Here is a 21,211-nt window from a genome sequence, read left to right on the forward strand (position 1 = left end):
ACCTGGCAAGATTAATATCATTGCTAATAATATAATCCTATATAATAAAAGCGTAATATGCAAATCGACTGAAAAGCAGAACGACCGGTCGCTATGACATGCACTGACCACCAGGGGGCAGATGCTTAATGCAGGAGCTGCCCCCTTTGTGGTCAGTGCGCTCCCACAGGGGGAGCTCCACTCAGCCGGGCTGCACCCTCTCACAGTCCGGGACCCTTCGGGGAATGTCCGCCTGCCGGCTTAGGTCTATTCTTGCCACCCGCCGCTGCGCTCACCCACTGTGAGCCCGGCTTCTGGCTGAGTGGTGTTCCCTGTGGGGGGGAGTAGGCCTACACCAGCAGTCAGACATCCCCTGAGGGCTCCCAGACTGCGAGATGGTGCAGGCCTGGCTGAAGGACCCCTCCCACTCCCAGTGCACGAATCTCGTGCATCGGGCCTCTAGTTGTATCATATTTATGCATTATTATATCAATATGTTAATAATAATATTCCTAGCCCCACTCTACAGATGAGGAATCAGAGGCTCTAAGATAATCGGTTACCCCTTGTCCAAGTGCTAGAAAGTGCTACAACCAGCACCTGAGTTTTCAAAATTCTCATCAACCACCCTCAAGCCTTCTCAGTCCACTTTTGGGTTATTCTTCCTGGTTTCCACCTGACCCTACATGTCACTTCTCAACAGGGAGTTCACAGAGGTTAGGACACTAAATAAAATATCTATTGACAAACATGTTTAGAGTAGGGGGTCATCTGGGTTTTAATCTTGCCCGACTCCAGAAGGCTGTGTGAACGTGGGAGTGTCACTAAACCTCTCTGAGCCTTGGCTTCCTTGTCTCCTAGAGATATGCCCATAGCACCCTGACCTTCCTCCAGGCAGATACTTTTAAAATTAAGTTTCTTTCCCCTATACTAGTGCTTATCCATCTTTAAGGTTCATAGGGATCATATTGGGATTGTATTTAAAATGCAGATATTGAGTTAGCAGGCCTGGGGTGGGCCGTGAGGATCTGCATTTCTAAAAGTGTCTAGGTAGTGCTAATGCTGCTGGTCCCCAAACGGTATCTCGAGAAGCAATGATTACTGAGACCAGGAGATGACAAACCAAACCAACCATAAATGCCGGGACACAGGCACTTCAATTCATTTGCACAGTGTTTATAACTGCTTTCATGGGACCACAGAGGAGTTGAGCAGTTGTGACAGAGGCTGGATGGCCCACCAAGCTGAAAATATTTATTATGTGGCTATGTGGCCCTTTGCAGGGTGAGTTTGCTGAGCCCTGATTTAGACTGTAGGCATCTATATCAGGCACTGGGTGTAGATATGTCTGTCTCTATACCCAGTGCCTGATAATGTTTCCCACACAGTAGGTGTTCAATAATGATTTGAATAATCATTTGCTTATCTTAGTTGTTCTTTTCCCCTAACACTCATGCTGGAGTTTTAACATTAAAGAGGGTGTTCTTCCTCTGAGGCACTGGGAGGACCTTGCTTTTCTCCACTTCCTCTGTCGGGAGTCTTGGTACCTTGGAGAGAGTGCATTGAACCCGACGATGGCATCGCCAGATTGGGCGCCTGCCTTTCCTCCCCAGAAGCCACGGTGAGGTAATTAATTCATTGTTCACATTGCAGAGCAGGCCAGGTTTTAATCCCCTCTGAAATTGGTTTCGGATGTGGAACTCATAGTTCTCCACCCTCTAATTGCAAAGGGAGATAATGCGCGTCAGTATCTCCGTTTGTGAGCGAGGCATCGGGCTGGAAATAAATATCATTTAAGTTTTGAAAGCATGGCTGGCTGGCAAGGTTGCCTTTTCTATTCCACAAATTTAATGCAGAGAAGAGATTGAGCTCATTCAGAACTATTCCCTTATAGGCCAAGTGAAAAAAAATTAAACAGGGGTATGCTGAATTCTAACTAAACAGTCTTTCAAAACCGAGGCCCAGAGAAGTGCATTGTCTTGCCCAAGGTCATAGAGCTGGTAAGGGACTGTATCAGGATTCAAAATCCAGGTGAGCCTGACTCCTCCCCTCCTGCTGAGATGCTTTGTCTAATGTGGGGACAGCTGGTCCCCTGCAAAGACTCCCCAGGCCCGGGTGGGAGGCTGCCGTGGGCCACTCACCACGTTCTTGTAGAAGTAGTACACCACCATCCTGGCCAGCCGGGAGTAGCACCAGTGGCCATGCACCAGCAGCAGCTTCTTGAGGTGTCTGAAGCGGGAGATGGCGAAGTCGCTGGACATGACGGCCTGCGAGGGCAGAACAGAGACAGCACGTCCATCATTGCTGCCAGTGCACCAAGAGGGTCCCCGAGGGCAGGTCTTTGTTCTAGGGCCATAGCTAGTAGACTCTGAAAGGCCTTTTGCCCTCATGTGGTGCCCTTGGGTGGCTCTTTCTCACTGGAATCCAAAAAGGCAGGACAGAAGTGGTCTAGTTTGGCCTTTTGTCTCCTTCTATTTATCCAACAAGCGTTTATTATGGCCCAGTGTGTTTCGGGCACCATGCTAGGGGTTTGATGGTTACCCAGAGAGTAGGGGCTTCCAGGTAAGTAATCCTTGAACACCTGGCCACCTCCTGAGGCAGGCCATTCGCTCCACGCTCAGAGGGCATGTGTCTTCTGCCCTTGGGGTCACTCAGAACAAGACACAGTTCCTAGAACTCTTAAGACTCTGAGGTTTGAACAAGCTTAGTTATAAATCCTGCAATGAATCTAGGGAGGAAGCATGCAGTCAGAGGAAGGCTTAGGCTTCTGAAACTGAGTTTCCTTATGACTGATTAAATGTAACTTTAAAATCTAACTCTAGAAAACTCTCCCTCTCCCCTATCTCCCCTAGCCTCTCCTCCAGAGATTCAGCAGCTCCCAAAGCAGCAGAAGATAGTACCCTAGACTGGACTAACATGGCAGACTAATGGTAACATCTTGACCTATTTATGTTTCAGTTCCTGAGCCCTAAGGTGGAAAGACCCCTTAACTTCTTTCCCATGAGACAGGACAGAGGGATTGGACAAGACCTCAGAGCTGTCCTCAAGACCTGAAGAATCGATTCATCACCCTTGCTTCACCTCTGACAATCAACTCCCAGCTGGACTCCTAAACCATGGTGTCTTGTGATTTTTCCCTGTGAAATCTGTAACCTATATGCCTTTTGGGAGTCGGGCTTTCATATTAGCTCCCTGACTCGGGCCAATTCAGTATTAAACTTTCTATACTGCCAACTCCTCCTGGTGCATTTCTTTGGGCCCATGCATACAGGCAGATGGACTTTAAGGAAAAACATTAGGTTTTGGTGGTAATGCTTCCCTGAATGGTTGGGCACTATTTGGCTTTAGAACATAGGTATCACCAGCTGTTTGTAAAAAGCCAAGCATCCTTTGATCTTCTTTGTGTTCTGAAGGTCTGGGCAGGAGGGAGCTGGTGATGGAGGCTTATCACACAGACGCCTCCTGACTTTCAAATGATTATTCTGCAAAATTCTCAGGGAGCCGTTCACCCAACTGTGAAGAATGCCCTAACTCTCCAATAGTGACCAAGGAAGAAACAAGGACAGTTAATGGGAACAGTACCTGCATGCCTTCCTGTCCAGATATTCCAATCCCAATGTCAGCAGCTTGAATCATGCTTACGTCATTTGCTCCGTCACCTGAAAGAAGAGAGGTCATAAGGCATCTTTATTCCTGGTCCAACTGCTGTGGGACACAGGAGGGTTTTTATACCAGTAGCTCTAAAGTGTCCCATTTGTACTTAATTGAATCCTTTTAACATTTCTCTAGTTTTCCTGGAAAAGTCAATTGCTATGGTGTTTGGCCTGAGAGGTGTCTTTTCTTCTTTGAACAAGAAGCCCTACTTTTTATCATTCAACAAATATTTGTGTCCTTTTTCTAGGCACAATATTAGCTATTGGGAATACAATGGGGAGTAAGTGGGACTTGAACTGTGCTTATAGTTTACACAAACGGCCTTCACAAATGTTACAATGGACTTTACTGAGGAGCAAATGGAGAATTTTTAAAAAATATATATTTTATTGATTTTTCACAGAGAGGAAGGGAGAGGGAGAGAGAGTTAAAGACATGGATGAGACAGAAACATCAATCGGCTGCCTCCTGCACACCCCCTACCAGGGATGTGCCCGCAACCAAGGTACATGCCCTTGACCGGAATCGAACCCGGGACCCTTGAGTCCACAGGCCAACGCTCTATCCACTGAGCCAAACCAGTTACGGCACAAATGGAGAATTTGAACAACATAGGGATTTGGCAAGAGTAATCTAAGGCAAGTGCTAGAGAAGACACTCAGGAAAATTGAGATCTTTCCAATTCCAAAGCTGGTATACCTTCCCGAATTCAGTATCACACGAAATACTGGCCATATTAAGACAACTGGTATGCTTGGACAACTAAGTCATCAGATTGTCAATGGTATTCAAGGACTGGGACAGTGTTTTGTTTTGTTTTTGAATATAGACAAAGGAGATTGACTACTTTTTTGGTTGAGGTACATTTAGTCACATTGAGTTCTCATTCAATGAAAATTCAGGAAACTGGAGGTTGTTAGGGCCTGTACTACAAAATAGATTTTTTCTGTAATGATGGAAATGTCATATAACTTTACTGTCCAACATGGAAACCACTAGCCACATGGGACTATTGGAATGTGGCTCATGAAATTCTATTTAATTTTAAATGTAAATAGCCACAGATAGCTAGGGGGCAACTGTGTTGGACAGCACAGCTCCACACAGTGAGTTGTAGAGCTCATAATCCTCTTCCTAATGCTTTATCTATTACAGGAGAGTTTAGCAAACTTTTTCTGTAAAGGGCCAGATAGTAAATATTTTAGGCTTTGTCAGCCAAGATGCAAAATTGAACAACTGTCCTTACATTTAGAAAAATAAAAACCATTCTCAGCATCCCTATATAAAAGCATGCAGTGGGCTGGATTCAGCCTGTGGGCCGTGGTTTGTACACTATGTTGCCTTCACCTCCTGACCCCACCTCTTTTTCCAGTAGGTTCTCATAATCTGCAATTAAATCTCTATTAGACATTATAGAAAAAAATGTCATTGGGGGAGAGAATTTTCTTCCCCTAATTATGGGTCAACAAAATGTATTGATATTAAAAATTTTATTATAAGTAGCTATTATTCTTACAATGATTTTTTTTCCTTGATAGTAGAGCAGCACATAATTTTAATCTTCCCGCATAGCAGAACAAATTCACCCTTTCACCTCTTCCGGTAGCAAACCAGTGGGAGTGGAGGTGTATAATCATGCTCTTTCTCACCCTGCTGGTGTTGTCTCTGTTGCTATGGGAATGAAGCCAATCTCATACTTGAGGGAATCAGTCTCAGGCGATTGCCTTGTTTGTGTCTGAAGTTTTGAAGAGGACAATTCAGGGGAATAAAATTAGAATGCAGTGGCTAAAGCTATGCTCCCTATATTCTTTCTGCCCACTTCCTTTTTTTTTCTCTCGGGGGGGGGGGGGGGCATTGTTTTTACCTGAATACCAGGAGAAAAAACAACATATAATAGGCTTCTTATTTGGAATGCCAGGAAGGACAATCTCTTCCCATGTCTGTGTAAGAAGAAGAGAACCTGGAACCATTTTCAAGAATGTCCCTAAATAAATACAATATTTACTATTTGCATGGTATGTGCTGGGTGTGGGATGAAAGGGTGGGTAAGAATGACATTGTCCCTCTATTCAGGCACTCATGGTCTCCTGAGCAGGCATGCCATCATAGAAAGCACACCAGCACTTTGGAGCTAGGAGGGCTGTGTGCCATGGGAGCGCCCAGAGAAAAGGGAGGTTAGGAAGGATTGGAAGAAGGAGGGTGTTACAGAGGAAATAGCTTGTGCAAAGGCAGGGAAGAGGGAGGGAAAGAGAGAGAAAAGGGGTGGGAGAGAAGGAGGGAGAGAGAGAGAGGATGAGGCTGTTGGAGAATGGGAAGTAGTTTCTCTGGGTTGGAACCTAGAGTGCTGAGTGCTGGGGAGAGGCTGGAAGGTTGATGGAGACCAGTAAGATTCTTATAAACCAGGATTGGTTATTCCTGGAAGGTTTGAAGTAAGTACAAGCTTTATTTCTCTACCTCAACCTTGATTAAAGTTTAGTCTCCTATGAGGAATTCTTCATCAAACAAGCCAGCATTTAATTAAGTGTATGCTTTGTGCTGGGTCTTGTATTTAGGAATGAACATACAAAATTAAATATGGGACAGGCCCAACTTTTAAATCTCCCCACCAGCCATCAACACTCAACAGAATGTCAAATCCACAAACACCTGAGGTTCATAGCACTGTGCCACATGTTAAATATTGAAGGGGGAAATGGTTTATATCCCAGAATTGAGTTGGCCTGGGTGTAGATGAGCTACCTGGATTTGAGGCCCCTCTTGGCTTTGGCCTCCATCCAAGTCCTGCTTTTTCTGTAGTTGACTTTCTAATCCTGAGAACTTTGATTCACTCTCTGACTCGGCTTCATCTCCTGGCTGCCACACATGTCACTTTGACCTCTCTCCCTTTAAGACAATGACCTTCAGCCTAAGCGTCTTGACTTTGATACCTGACAACCCTCCCTCCCCCAATCTGGTCCAGGTCTCTCATCAGATTAGCCCTATAAAACTGCCACCCACATCTCAGCATGATGGGTACCTATGGAAAGGGTCATGACGCTCAACTTGTCTCGCACCAGCTTGACGATCATGCTCTTCTGCAGCGGTGTGGAGCGGCAGCACAGGACAGACCGGCAGTACTGGGTCAACTCCAGAAATTTGTTCTCCAGCTTCCCCTGGAAAATGGCATTCAGTGTCTTCCCATCGATGACCAATCCAACTTCTGGCACTGTGGCTCCCGAGGCAGGGGGAGGTGTCTCAGAAGGTAGGCGGAACCCAAAGAGCTTGCGCTCTGGCTTCCGTGGCCCATGAAATTGCTTCACTTCTTCCAGGGCACAGTTGAGGATGGATTCACAAGTTTCCTATAAAGAGTCGGAATGATACATTTGGTGTTAGCAAGCAACATTGGAAACGTAGGTTTAAAATCTCACTTTATCCTTCAATGAAATAGTTACCAAACTCTACCACCATAGAGATCACTTACCTAGGAATCATTCTCTGATTTTTACATTTCTTTGCAATATTTCAAACAACATCAAAGCTATATTAATTTGGAATCAAAACTAATGGCCAAAATAGGAGATACTGCTTGGGTATGGGCATGGCAATAGCTCAGCAAGATGGGGACTGATATGGGGATGGTATGAGATACTAAACCATACTAATGTGATGGTAAATAGGACAATATGTGCTAGAATAATGTTTTCTGTGTGTCATTTTAGCTCTCCTTTGTTCCTCAGAACAGTCCTGTGTGTAGGTAGGTTTTTTTTTTTAAACCAATGTTAGTTTAGAGATGAAGAAATAGAAACTGAAATTTTTAGTAACTTGCTCAAGGTCATCCAACTTACTAGTGGAGGCAGACCAATTGTGGCCTCTTAATTGAAAAAATACATGAACTGTGTTTATCTGTTGGTGTGAATGTGTTGGTCACTGTACATGGATGTGAAAGTCTGATTGGTTTAAAGAAACATTTTTTCTGCTCTAAGTTTACCTTGAAACATAGTGAAGTTTATTTCCTCTTATCAATTCTCCTCCATTCCTTTTGGTTGTGTCAGATTTTGGTTCTAAATATATTCTTCATCCTCTACGTTCCGTAAACATCATTTTAAAATAAAGCTAGAGAAAAACTGTGGCAGTCAACTGTATTATCGATTTTAATAGCATTGTGCCATCTTTACTTAGCAGTATTATTCATTTACTGCCATGCCAAAAATTTCTTCCAAAAATGAATTTTAAAATGCCCAAAGTGAGTCAATGTAAATGAAGTCATTAAGTAAAAAACAGTACAGGCAATACGTGGATTTTTAAAAAAAAATTGTGGAAGTTGTTCTAAAATGACAGGTTTGGAACCATTGATCTAGAAGCTTCTGAAAATGTTATAATTTCTTCTGGAGGCAGCAGGACTGCAGTTTATTATTCCTGAGCCTTCCTTTAGGAAACACTAGAGAGGCAGTCAGTGTGCACAAACCCTAAAGCGCCACAGGAAGTAGTTCAAGCAGCCTCTGGTTACACCTGAAATACTTACTTGGGAAAGAGATCAAGATAGTCCTTGCTGGAAGTTGGGATTAGCATACATTCCTCCAGCATAGGACCGATGCAAGTCATTGGGAATGTAAGCTTCCAAATAAAACCCCAAAATTTTGAATTTTCTATGTAATAATCCCATTAGTTACTGCTCATTTAACATTTGGTATGTCAGATACTGTGGTAGGCAGCCCCTTAGCTGGTTCTCAGTGATCTCCACCCCCTAGGATTCATGCCTTTGTGCAATCTCGTGAGGGCTAGGACTAAGTGACTCCTTTCGAATGAAGAGAATTCTGCAAAAGTGATGGGATGCCACTTCCAGGTTAGTTTATAAAGACTGGCTACCAATGCCACTTTCTTTCCCTTGGATGGCTTGCCTGGGGAAAACCAGCGGTCAGGCTGCAGAACACTCTGTGAAGATGCCCACGCAGCAAGGACTAGGCCTGCTAACAATCATGTCCATGAGCTTGGAAGAAGGACTCCCCTGCATCCCCAAACGACCCATCCCATTGAGCATCTAGCTGAACACACAACCCTGACTGACAGCTTGACTGAAACATCAAGAGAGACCTTGAACCAGAGGTACATACCCAGCTAGGCCACTCCTGGACTCCTAACCCACTGAAACCTTGTGATAATAAATGTTTCTCTGCTTTTAGTGGCTAAGTTTAGACATAATTTGTCAAGAAATACAAATCCTATGCTCATAAATATTTTCCTCCTATGATCTTATTTAATTGTCCAAAATAACCTCTGAAATAAATCTTTTCTAAATGAAGTTCAGAGTTACGGTATCTGGACAATATTAAGCTTTCAAATATGTTGTTAATAATAACAATAATAGCTGCTATTATTAGTTTCTATTTAATACTATAGTCCCTTCTAAGATCCCTTAACAGATCAACACTTCCAGTGATGGGTTATTAATTCTCTCATCTTATGGCTGAGAACCCTGAGGTCCAGATAGGTCCCCTAACTTGCTTATGGCTTTAAGATGCGTAACAAAGAAACAGTAGCTCTAAATCAATTTATAATGAATTAGGCAGATAAAAACCCTTGGAGAAAATATCCACTGAATATGTAATTACATTAAACGGGGGTTGAAATAAATCCGAGATTTAGAATGGATTTCCCCAGGGTCTCTCTTGACATATTCAGGCATCCACTCCTTTTCCCCAGACAAGAAGATGAGAAAGACTCGTAGGCTTAGCACGCCCAGCGGTGTGGGGAGAAACTAACCATCAGGCACCAACATGGAAGGTCCCAGACAACTTTAAAGAGTTGATAGTGACTGAAAACATGGAGTGTGGCCCACTGTTCCTTTGGCCCTTTGGCTAATTAATCAGCAAACATCTGCTTCCTGCAGGGATGCATTGCATTGAACAGAACCCACAGAAGCCGCCCCTTCAATCCCCAACACACACAGGCTGGCTCACAGGTTTGCTGTGTTGCGAAGTCCTTTTGGAATCACCTTGAGTGAAATGATCTTTGCGAACAACATTTCCATTGTCAGCAGAGTAGGGTGACATCGACACTATTACGGGGATCAAGCACTCAAGCAAGCTGCAAATTACTTTCTCTCCTAAGCATCATCTTAATGCCAGATATTTCCCCGAGATTATTTTCATTTAGAAAATTCTTTGGGGTTTCATCTAATCATAGCATCATCTGTGCACCTGACAAGAAAGTAAATGGGTTTTCCAACTCATCTAAAGGGCCTCAGGTACTTTCCATAGTATACACTACCTTTTGAAAAGGTGCATATATGGATTCTTCATGAAATAAATGCCAAATTCAAATCTCACAAACTTCTGGATCCTGATCAGCTTCAGGCAACAATGGAAGTCCGAGATTCCATCCTCCTCCTGCCTTTTTCCCTGTGGTCTTTCTTTTCCATTTTCCTCCCTCTGCTCCACCCTTCTCCCCGTGGCATGCTCTACATGCTCTAGGTCTCCAGGTCCCCTCCACTCACCACCCCTGCAACACACTGCTTTCCTTGTTAACACCCACATCTAATGCCATCCCTGCCTCCTTCTGATAGGAGCATACAAGTCAGCGCCCACTTCCCACAGTCCCAGCAAGACAGTGGGAGTTCACTTTCTGCAGTTTGCATTGTGAAAATAGACTTCTCCTCTTAAATATAAAATCGCGTTACAACTTTGAATATTCTTCTTCAGACTGTACACAGCCCTCTCTCCAAACCTTGCTCTCTGCCACCCATAACCTGGTTGGATTGAAAAAAAAAAATCACAGTTTTAGAACTGTGCTTCTCTCTCTCTCCGAACCCATCAAAATGGACTGATCTCGTGTGTCATTCCCTCCAGGAAGTATTCTGTGGCAAACCAAAGTGACTTACAGATTGGAGCTGAAATTGTAAACTCAGAATAATTTCAATTTAACCGAGGCTATTTTCAATGGATGGTTCATCCAAGGTAGAACAAACAAACCGTTGAGGCTCTGAGAGTGAACGGCATGGTGTCATGCAGTCCGCACTGGCCTACAGGAGAGCAGCATTCTCGACTTACTCTGTCAGAACCACAGGGTGACCCTGGGCAGGTGTCACCTCAGTGATCTTCAGTTTCTTCATCTGTAGAATGAGGGGGCTGGGCCAAAGGTAGAATTCAGGAGAGGTAGGACTTTTGAGCATGTACTGTTAGACATAATGTAAATACACTGGCCTACCATATGTGGGGATGAGATTAGGCGACATTGGGCTGCTTGATTTCCAGGGCCCTCTGAGCTCCAAGATGTTGGGAGGGTGACTTCCTCAAATACCCCAATACCACCCTTAAGCCTGTCCTCTGTTGGCCCGGGCTACTCTGCACTTGGACATTGGGCCCTCCTTTGGCCTCACCTGACTTTCGGTGTTAATGGAGTAAACAGTGTCGGTCTGATCCAGCAGTCTGCAGGAGTAGGCGATGTTGACCGCTGTCTCCTGCTTATCTCCAGTCAAGACCCAGAGCTGGATCCCAGCTTCCCGCAGAGCTGCGATTGTGTCTGGAACTCCTTCCTGCAGCCGGTCTTCGATCCCAGTGGCTCCTGCAGTGATCAGAGACACCGGGGATCACATTTACAGGGTGGAAAAGCAGCTGCCTAATTTCCCTGGCGCCCTATCGAGCCAGGCAGTAATTATTAAATATCTTCCACATTTCTAGGCTGTGCTAAGCACCCAGAATCCAGCAGTGAAACACACAGAGCTGGCCTCTACCCTCCGAGCTCCAGGGCCTGCTGAATAAGGGTTTATAACTGAGCTATATGAGACGCCCAGGAAGCCCAGAATGCAAACCTATACCAGGAGACCCGAACTTCATCTGGAAGGTCAGAGAAGGCCTTGCTGAGAAAGTGTCCTTTAAGCTCAGACATGGAAGATAAAGCCAAGAGGTGGAGGAGAAAGTGATTTCCAGGCAGTGGGATCAGCATGTGTCAAGGCCCTGGGGTCAGAGTAAGAGAAGACACAGAAAAGGAGGCAGAGTGGGGTGAGAAATGAGGCCAGGAGATAGGCTTCGCTGAGCAGGGCATTCAAAGATTGGAATTTATTTGGTAGCCGAGAAAGCTATTAAAGGGACTTAAGTTGGAGAGTGGCAGGATTCGTTTTGAGTTATAAGAACATCATTCTAGAGAACGGATTGGAGTTTCCAACAAGCAGCATGAACAATTTGGGGCTAACAGTCAGAAGCCGAGCAGGAGTGCAGACAGCTGCCGGCAGAGTGGCAGTGGGAGTGGAGAGAAACAAAGAGGCTGAAATCTTGGCTATGCAGTCGCTCCCAGCAGAATTAATAGAGATCCAGGTTTTTGCTCATTTTCTTGGAGAGAATTAAACATGCAGCTTCCATACATTTTGAATCATCTCCAGCTTTGCATCAACCTAAATATTGAATAACAGTGGTTAAGCAAAAATAAACCGGCATTTAAATTGAGATTCATTTCAGAGCACAGACCCATTTCACTCTGGGCAGGAGCAAGGCATTCATTTCTTTCAATGATTCCGGGCGACAATAGGTTGGCAAAGCAGCTACGCTGAATGCATAGTGAAAAGATCACCCTACTCTGGGGCCGAGCGAGAATGCGAGGCAGCTTCGCAAGGGCAGGGCGGTTTCTAGCTGGCAAGTTGAGCTCTCTGCCCAGCCCCAGCCCTCACCTTCCCGAGCCGCCTCCAGGGAGGAAAAACAGCCTCGCTGTCATGAAATGTGCCTGTTTTGTATTTGAGGCCCAAACAGCCAGGTAAACAACCCCGGGAAGAGTGATGGCCCGGCCTCAGCTTTCCCTCCCAGGGTTCGCTTGGAAGGTGGGCCTCTGAAGCTGATGGATGTTGTGGGGAGGCAGAGTGAAGGCGAGAGGAGGAAAAACACATTTTTTTTGTGTGTGTGAAAGAGAAAATGAAAGAGGAAGGCATGAAGGCCTTTCCCAGCAAAGGGGGCTGACGGGCCCTGACAAGTGTGTTCTCTCTCGTGGAACCAGCCGGCGAGCACTTCTCACCAACAGAGACCAGTGCTCTGGAATAAGGAACCGCAGGGGCGAGGAAGGTCAGCGCCCTGGTGGGATGACCCTCCGGTGACCTTGTGTGGTGGGTGGAGCTGTCTGGCCTAGAGACTTCTGGTGCCTGTTGAAATGAGTTCTCATGACCAGCTTTCAAGGGGGCCTTGGGAGGCAGCAAACAAAACGCAGAAACGAAAGGCTGGAGGAGGGGTGGAGCAGAACTCCGTTTGCTGAGCACCTACTATGTCCAAATCTTGCTGCTGCTTTTATAGAAAGGCTTCCTGCAGCAGCGCTGGGCCTTCCTGTCCCCTTGCACCTGGCCTGGCTGAGCAGCCGGGGGTGTGGGTTTTATCCAGAGAAGAAGCTAGGCTCGGAGGCTGTGGGGATGTGTCCCTGGGCACACAGCAAGGTCTGGCAGAGCTACGCCTTGACCCTCGTGCCCAGGTCAGCATCGCCTTCTGAGGTGGAAGAAAGCTGTCCTGTGGCCAGTGTGTGCCTGCTGGCCCGCAAGGCCTTTTCTAGGTCTGACTCCCCAGCTGCGAGGTGAATCCTGATAAATGAAGCCTCCCCTGCTCTCTCAGCAATGCTTTTCGTTCACCAGGAAGCCAACGCTGGCTCTTAACTGTGGCCTCCATGCTGCTCGTCTTCCCCTCAGCGTACCAACCTCACTTCTGTGCAGAAAGCACAGATCTGTCCCTGCTTTCCCTCCCGTCCCCTTCCCCCCTCTCCAAACATTCAGCATGTGATAGGTGTGGCCCTTCCTAATCTGGGTCCTGCTGACTCCCCCCGCCCCCCCCCCCCCCCCCCCCCCCGCCATGGTCTAGCCATAGCAGACCTGAGTTACCAGCCGGCCCCTTCCCATTGCCTGCAACACGCTCCCCCTTGGCCTGACCAACTCCTCTTCTCCACTCAGTCCAACCTTCCTGCACCCCCCTTGGCCCCAGGCCAGGTTAGCACCTTTTACTTTGTGTTTCCATCCCGTCTGGTCAATCTTCCAGCCCGGCCCTCATCACACTGTTTAATTACTTGTTTAGTCAGTTTCCTCACTAGACTCTAGACTCTGGGAGGCCAGGTCCCTGTGGCTCTTGTTCCCTGTTGTAGCCCCAATGCCTCGCCTGCTGTTTGGTACATAGTAGGTGCTCAACAAACATTTGAACAAATAGAGGAGAAGCAAGCAGACTCCTAGGCTTCGTCCAGCAGAAAGTGCAGGAATGCTCCCGGGCACCCTCAGGAGGCTGCATGTGGAATCTGGGTTGCATGTTGGCCCCGTCTGTGCCAAATCTCTTGAAAGGCACCCCGGGGAAGGCTCCTAATTGAGACACGTTTGTAGCAGTGTCAGAATCAGGGCCAAGAACTCCCTTTCCAGCTTGCAGCATTCCTATTTTTTCATTTAACGAGGGCTTATTTTTAGCTACCCAGTAAGGTGAGTTGATTCTCCAGATGCTGGGCCGTCTCCATCAGAAGCTCATCTCGGTTGTCGAGGGATGCCTCGGCCTCATGTCGGAAACTGGCCCATCGCCGGAAGTCCTCTTCACTTAGGACCTACGGGACAGGAATAGGCTCGATCACAACTCTGATCCCCTTCCCATGTGCCTGTTTGAGCTTCTCTATACCATTAGATGGGGATTTCTCCTCAATGATTGCTTTCTTGAGTGCATGAATCAATGAAGGGTTGATCCTCATGTTCCATTATCACCAAACATCTGTTGAGCTCTTGCCCTTCTCTGGGCACTGAAGACAGACAAGATCCCTGCATGCCTGGGCTTATGTGCTACTGGAGGGTGAGAGACATTGTCCAAGTAAATAATTTAAAATAGAGGTCATTTCAAGGAATTCTATGTAGAAATTAGAGCGTGATCTTAAGATGTGTGTGTGAGAGAGAGACTGGGTAGAGGGATAGCTGTGGGAAGAGGGCCTATTTCATTTGAATCTTCAGGTCTCTTAGACAAGGTGACATACAAGTTGAGAGCCAATGACGAGAAGGATTCAGACATGGGGAGGGGCAAGTGCAAAGGCTGTGAAAAAGCAATGAACTTGGTTTTGTCTATTCCTTGTAAAAACCAGTTGGCCAAAGGATAGAGAGCCAAGTAGAGAAGAGCCAGCAATGATGTTGGAAAGGTAAACAGCAACCAGATCTTACACAGCCTGATAGAATTCTCCACCAGCTATTGGAGGTGGTACCAAAAGCTGGAAGAACACAACTAGAGGACATATCTTCCTCCCTTGGAGTCCCATAGTACTTTAGACCCCCTTGCTGGAATTGCATGAATACAGCAATGAATATCCCTAGATTTTCTCTCTGTGCATGGCACATAGGGAAAACTAAGGGGATAGGAATAGGCCTTTTGAATTTCTTGTGAAATTCACAGTTTTATTAGAGGAGACAAAATAGGCACAAATAATTTCAATGGAAAATAGAAGGTGGTATAATTACAGCTATAGAGTAGTAAGCACTGGTTGCTGTTCCATGTACATGGGCTAATCTCCATGACAACTGTATTAGGTAAGGAGTGCTGATACCATTCCATAGATAAGAAAATCCAAAACTCTGAGAGATGAAGAAATTTGCCCAATGTCATACAACAGATAAGTGGTGAGATTGAGACTTGTACCCAGAAAGGTCTGGCTTTAAAGTGGGTGCTCATAAACTCTTAAATTTTTATGGTTGCCTAAGGACCATAAAAGAGATGAGCTCTGGTGATTTATGGAGAAATAAATCCAGCAATCTAGAAATATATGTCCATTATGGCTCCCTCCCTCATTTTAGGTGCCTCATTAGATGCCCCTGCTCTGGGACTCTTAGCTCTCTGTCTGCCTCACCTGCAGGGGCTGCCAAGTTAAAGACCTGCAGGAGGTGAGGTAGGTAATCTACATGACTATAACTGGGCCAAGGGAAACAACAGGGAATAGTGGGGACTGTGGCCAAGCACAACACAGCAGAATACATTCCTCCTCAGGGATCAGCTGCTACGTGGCTGTAGCTATTTGCTTCTATTCGAGGATGGAGACCCATTTTGACAGCTCCTCTAAATTCTTGGGAGAAACCAGAAATCTAGATTTTTAGGTGATCACATAAAATCTCCCAAATTCCAAATCTATGCAAATAATGCAGATTTTAAAAGAATATGCTGAAGGCAATATTATAACATTAAACAATATTTTATGAGTTAGGGGTAACCGATTACATATACAAATAGCCACACTGATAGGGAACCTTGCCATTCAGATTTCTGCCCCAGCAAAACTGTCAAAAGTCCTGGGTCTTTGCGGTAAATCAAAATAGCTAATTTTGAAAACATTAAAGCAACCCACATTAAGGGTCTTCTAAAAAGAAGTGAGAAAAGATAAAATCGGGGTTGCAGCCCTTCATCTCCTTCACGGGGAATCTGCTCTCACCTTCTTGGCGATGCACAGCGTCCGAAGACCATCTCTTGCATACAAGTCTAGATGCTTCTGTGTCCGCGCTCGGATTTTCCTCAGCTTCTTTTCCACATCAGTGTCAGTCACTGTGAAGGAGTCATTGTCCCACATGAGGTCATATACGAATGCTCAGGGATCCCCATTCTTAACATTCTGGAATCTTTAGCGGAGAAATCCCCGCACAGCCCTCCACAGAACCAGAGGGACTCTCCTGGCTGTCAGGGTGCCCAGGAAGGTGATCTCTGGGGGGTCCTTCCATTGTCTGCTCTCTACAGCTGATCATCAAAAGCTTGGCTGAGAAATGCACTACTTAGGAGGGTAGGTGGTCCAAGGTGTTCTTACCAAACAGCTGTCTGCATCAGAATTATCTGGGAACTTAAAAACAAAAAATAGATTCCCAGGTCCAGTTGAAGCTCTGCTGAATCGGGGACCAGACAGCTGGAACTTTATTATAACCCCAGGTGCTTTCTTTCTTTCTTTCTTTTTTTTAAAATTACTTTATTGATTAAGGTATCACATATTTGTCCTCATCCCCCCCATTCCCATCCCAAACCCCTCCCCACGCATGCCCCCACCCCCCTGTTGTCCATGATCACTGGTTAGGCTCATATGCAAGCACACATTCTTTGTAGCCACTTTAGCCCTGGATGACCAACGGTTTGCTAAGTGTTAGACATACTACCCATCACCTTCTCTGTCACCTACTTCAGTCCTTATATCAAGTTAGGTTCCAAGACAGGTTTGGACCTGAATCCCATTGCTAAGTTCTTCACCACACTAAGTTTGCAAGAAATGGTCTTAGAAAAAAAATTGTTTGCATTTCCTACCAATATAGTGTTTAGAATGAAAAATACTTCATTGTGCTGCTCAAAGTCCCCTTTATGAAGTCCTACATAATGCATTTCTTTTAGAAAAAAATTAATCTTTTTCTCTTGAATTCCAGTACTTTTATCTACCAGATAAAAGGAATTTTTCATCCTGGGTTTGTGGGTATGGGGTAGGATTGATGCTATTGCCACTTATTTTATCTAAGATGTCACAGACATCTCTAATCAATTGCAGCACTTTATAAAGCTAAGTTTGGAAAAAGCTTCAGTCATTTTAAAAAAAAACCAGGGCTAGATTGAGATCTTCAGAGGCCCTAAGTAGGAATCAGATTTTGTGCACCTCATCCCTCCCTCCATATAATGCAAAATTAAAAATACAATGTTTAACAGTAAGATAAGTATAAGAAAGCACAATGAGCTCTGATTTTCCCTGCGATACTATTCTACGGCTGTTTTTATATACTGCAAAAATTCTTTCAAAGATTACTTTCTCTTTTTCAGAAGGTGTTACTGTTTTCCTAGTGCCCGAAGCACAGTCTTTATGCATTGTCTTATTGAGCACTATTTGCAGTATTTTATTTTCAAAGACATCAGTTCCTAAGATTAAACCCTTCTGCCTTCTATCTGGTTCCCTTCAAATTGACCTTTTTTTTGCTCAGGCTAACAGAAACCTCATGGTCAAATTGAACATTCAAACACCATAAATATGTTAAACCTAGGGTTATTTTCCACCTTCCTTTTCAAAGCTTTAGTCCTCAATTCTTAATAGTAACATTGCTCATGTGTCTTTTATTGGAAGCATCTCTAATCCATTTTGCAACCAGGCGAGGAACAAATAAAAAAACATCTCCAGGGCAGCATTGATGGTTGTTGCCCAGGGGCAGAATACTGTGGCTCCCTTGACTCAGAAACTCACTCCTCTGCCAGAGTCTGGGGATAAAGAAACCTAATTAGCTCCCTTCCCATTCTAAACGCTCATCCATCCTCATGAACCTCTTGGCTTTGATCCATAGCTGGTAATGCAGGAGGCACAGGGCTGCCTGGCAATTCTAAAGCTTGGCTGGAACCGGCTACCCTGGGAGAATCATAGCCCCATAACCGTCTTCTCCTTGTTAGCCATCAAGAAGCGTCTGTGCACTAATTCATGCTGCTCCAAAACGAGACACTCATAGCTAGGGACTTTGGAACATTTTTCTGGCTTGGTACAAGTTTATGAAAATCCATTTGGGAGAGGCTAGGGGGAAGGATGATAAAGAGGGCCATCTGAGGCTTCCCAGAGTGCACTGAGCCTGGCAGGGAAGTCTGACGGCATGGAAGGCCTCAGGGTACCCGGGCCGAGGATGTGTCACTGGTTACCTCGCCTCTTCTCTGAGGTCACTTCCCTCTCTGGGTTAGGTTGGTCTCTCTCCAAAACTAAGAATTAGGACCACAGTATTTTCTAGGATATGTTAATGGATGTCCTGCTAAAATACAGTGTATGGAGAATCCATGTTTAAATGAGTTTGGAAAACTAGAAATGGGGATAAAGGAGTTAAAGAGACTTGCTCTTACAAGACCTCCCCAAGTCTGGCTCCCAAGCGCTGTCATTCTCCAGGTTGAGGGCACGTGGAATGAAAGAAGCGTGTTAAGGAACCGCTTTGAGGAGAGCAGTTTGTGGCCCCTGTTCCTTGGGATCTGCTGAGCTGAGTGGCGCTGTAACTTGAACTCATCATTGCCCTCCCAAGCTGCCTCCTAAACCATGGAGCCCTCCCTTCCTGGAGCCCTGGTGAGGGGGCACTCACCGCGGGCCGGGTCTTCCAGCAGGTCCATGATAACCGAGTCAGCACCCTTGGTATAGACGATGATGTCGCCCGTCAGCGGGTGCCTCACAACCACGGACATCCTCTTCCTGACAGAGTCAAAGCCCAGGGTGCAGAGGACATCGAAGGTGAGGCAGGTGCCCTGGGGCAAGCGCACAGTCACCTGCTCTGGCGTCCGAGACACCAGTGTGAAGCTGTAGGCATGGGCGGCGTGCACCAGGGCAGCCTCGTCGGGGCTCTCGGCCTCGTAGCAGAGCTCGGGGCTGGCCGGGCCGAGGGCCGGGTCCTCCAGCACCTCCTCCAAGGAAGTGCCCGACCCAGACGCCAGGGCCTCACCTTGGTCCCACGTGCTGCTCCTGTAGCCGCCGTCAGTATCAGTTGAGTAGCCTCCACTGCACACAGACACGTCGTCTCTGTCTTCCGAGTCCGTGGTGGGCATGGTGGTCCCCAAACTGTCCCCCAGGTCAGTGTCGGAGGGTGCAGTGGATGAGAATGATTGGCTGAGGCTCGAAAGCTTCAACTTCTGGAAGAGCTGCTGGATCTTCTCCAGAGAGGTCCCCAGGGCCTTGGTCGATGGTGGCATGGTGACCTTGGGATCGAAGGAGGGAAGGAGAACATTATTCTCAATGTTGGGAAAAAAGTCACGCGGTCTGTGGCAGAATCTGAAGGTCATTTTGCAAGAAATGGATTAGTTGGGCCATCTGTGGTTGTGGGCAAGTGTTCTCCTCTAGGCGAGCCTCAGTTTACCCACCTGTAAAATGAGAGCGTCAGGCCAGCTGTTCCCTCCAGCCCTGACATTCCTGGGATTGGTAATGACCATCCCACTCTAATCAGAGACCAAGGGAAGAAAAGGAGACAAAAGCCAGACCCATAGTAAGAGTCCACATTCCCCACACCCTTACCATAGCCTTTATCTTTGCATGCATCATCTCATTTCATCTTCCCCAACTTTATGGGATACTATCATTATCCCACCTTATGGATGAGGAAACTGAGGCACAAAGAGGTAAAGTAAATTTGCCATCACCACCCAGTGTACAGGGAGTAGAGCTGGGCCTCAGACCTGGTTCTGTCTGACTCCAGGGGTTGGGCCCTCCAGCGGCCAGCCAGCTGAAGCCTCCCTGTTCACTTAAAGATTGAGAGGCGGATGCTGTCCTCCCCTGAATGCTGCTTCTTCCTCTTGAAAACAGAGTTCTCAGGTAACGCTACCTTCTCTCAAATCTCCCTGAAGACTTCTGATAACCCAGCGACTTTTCAGTGGCTGAAGAGACTTCTCAGGGTGGTTTGGGATTAGGATATAAGAAGGGGGGGCTCTGAGTTGGTGCCTGGGTGAACCTTTTTCTTAATTTCAGAGCCACAAGCTATAACACCCAATTATTCTCATCAGGCACTCACAGGGGAGCCTGGGTGAGAGTCGGTGGATAATTAAAGACACAGCTAATTTCAGTACTAAAAAATAATTCAGAGTAGAATCTCCTATAAATGGCCATCCAGCTGCATTATCTCCCAATTGGCAGAACATTACACATGGCAGTATTTCTTCTAACCCCCATATAAAAGCAGAGACCAGTGTAATATGCTATTATGGAGTCATACAGATGGTTCTGTCCTATATTAACCATACATCTTTTGTTGAATTGCTCAAGCTCTCTGAGCCTGTTTCTTCACTTTTTTTTTTTAAACTTAGGTGGAATCTATTTTATTCTTTCTTTCTTTCGTAAAATATATTTTTATTGATTTCAGAGAGGAAGGGAGAGGGAGAGAGAGATAGAAACATCAATGATGAGAGAGAATCACTGATTGGCTGCCTCCTGCATGCCCCCTACTGGAGATCGAGCCTGCAACTTGGGCATGTGCCCTTGACCGAATTGAACCTGGGACCCACTGAGCCAAACTGGCTAGCGCTGTTTCTTCACTTGTTAAATGCAAAGCCATACAGCGTAGGATTATTTGGTTGTGAGGATTAAAAGATAATGTAGCCAAAGTGTTTGGCATGGAGCCTGGCAGGTAGCAAGTGCTCAGTAAATATTAACTCTTAATATCTACCCTACAGGCAGATAGACACAAAATTTGAAAGCTACATAGAGAGTTCATATATAACTTTTTCTATTTTATTTAAAAACTAGAGGCCCGGTACATGAAAATTCATGCACTGGAGGCAGGGGGGGTGGGGTCCCTCATCCCGGCCTGCCCCCTCTCACAGTCCAGGAGCCCTCAGGGGCGGGAGGCAACCTGGCGATCAGGGGAAGGCGACTCCCCCATCACACCTCTGCTGCTGCCACTGCTGGCAGCACAAGCCTCGGCCAACCCTGGTTACCTGAGCCTCAGGCGGCACTGGGTGGCTGGGGGACTCCGGAGGCAGGTGTGTGGAGCAGCCGGACCCACCTGGGGGCAGGCCCAGCCATGCTGCACGTCTGCCACCCTGGTGGGGCTGAGGGGACTGGGTGCCGCCATCTTGTGGCTGTGGGCGCCGCCATCTTTGAGGGTGTGATGGTCAATTAGCATATTCCCTCTTTATTAGATAGGATGAGGAAACTGAGGCCCAGAAAGGGTAAG

At 46.2% G+C, this 21,211-nt stretch overlaps 1 protein-coding gene across 2 annotated transcripts in view; it reads right to left on the reverse strand.

The window, feature by feature from the left end:
- The window catches only part of ATP10B (ATPase phospholipid transporting 10B (putative)), a 187,755-nt gene that overhangs the window by 15,410 nt on the left and 151,134 nt on the right, over positions 1-21,211 (reverse strand). For both annotated transcript variants that reach the window (XM_079772877.1, XM_079772878.1), the window contains 7 exons: positions 18,638-19,244; positions 16,006-16,115; positions 14,025-14,151; positions 10,988-11,172; positions 6,650-6,971; positions 3,562-3,638; positions 2,121-2,246 (listed from right to left, as the gene is read on the reverse strand). In XM_079772877.1, the coding sequence (XP_079629003.1) occupies positions 2,121-2,246; positions 3,562-3,638; positions 6,650-6,971; positions 10,988-11,172; positions 14,025-14,151; positions 16,006-16,115; positions 18,638-19,244 (1,554 nt within the window). The remainder of the gene's footprint in view (positions 1-2,120; positions 2,247-3,561; positions 3,639-6,649; positions 6,972-10,987; positions 11,173-14,024; positions 14,152-16,005; positions 16,116-18,637; positions 19,245-21,211) is intronic.

The sequence above is a fragment of the Cnephaeus nilssonii genome (assembly GCF_951640355.1).
Source record: "Cnephaeus nilssonii genome assembly, chromosome: 5".
Taxonomy (NCBI): domain Eukaryota; kingdom Metazoa; phylum Chordata; class Mammalia; order Chiroptera; family Vespertilionidae; genus Cnephaeus; species Cnephaeus nilssonii.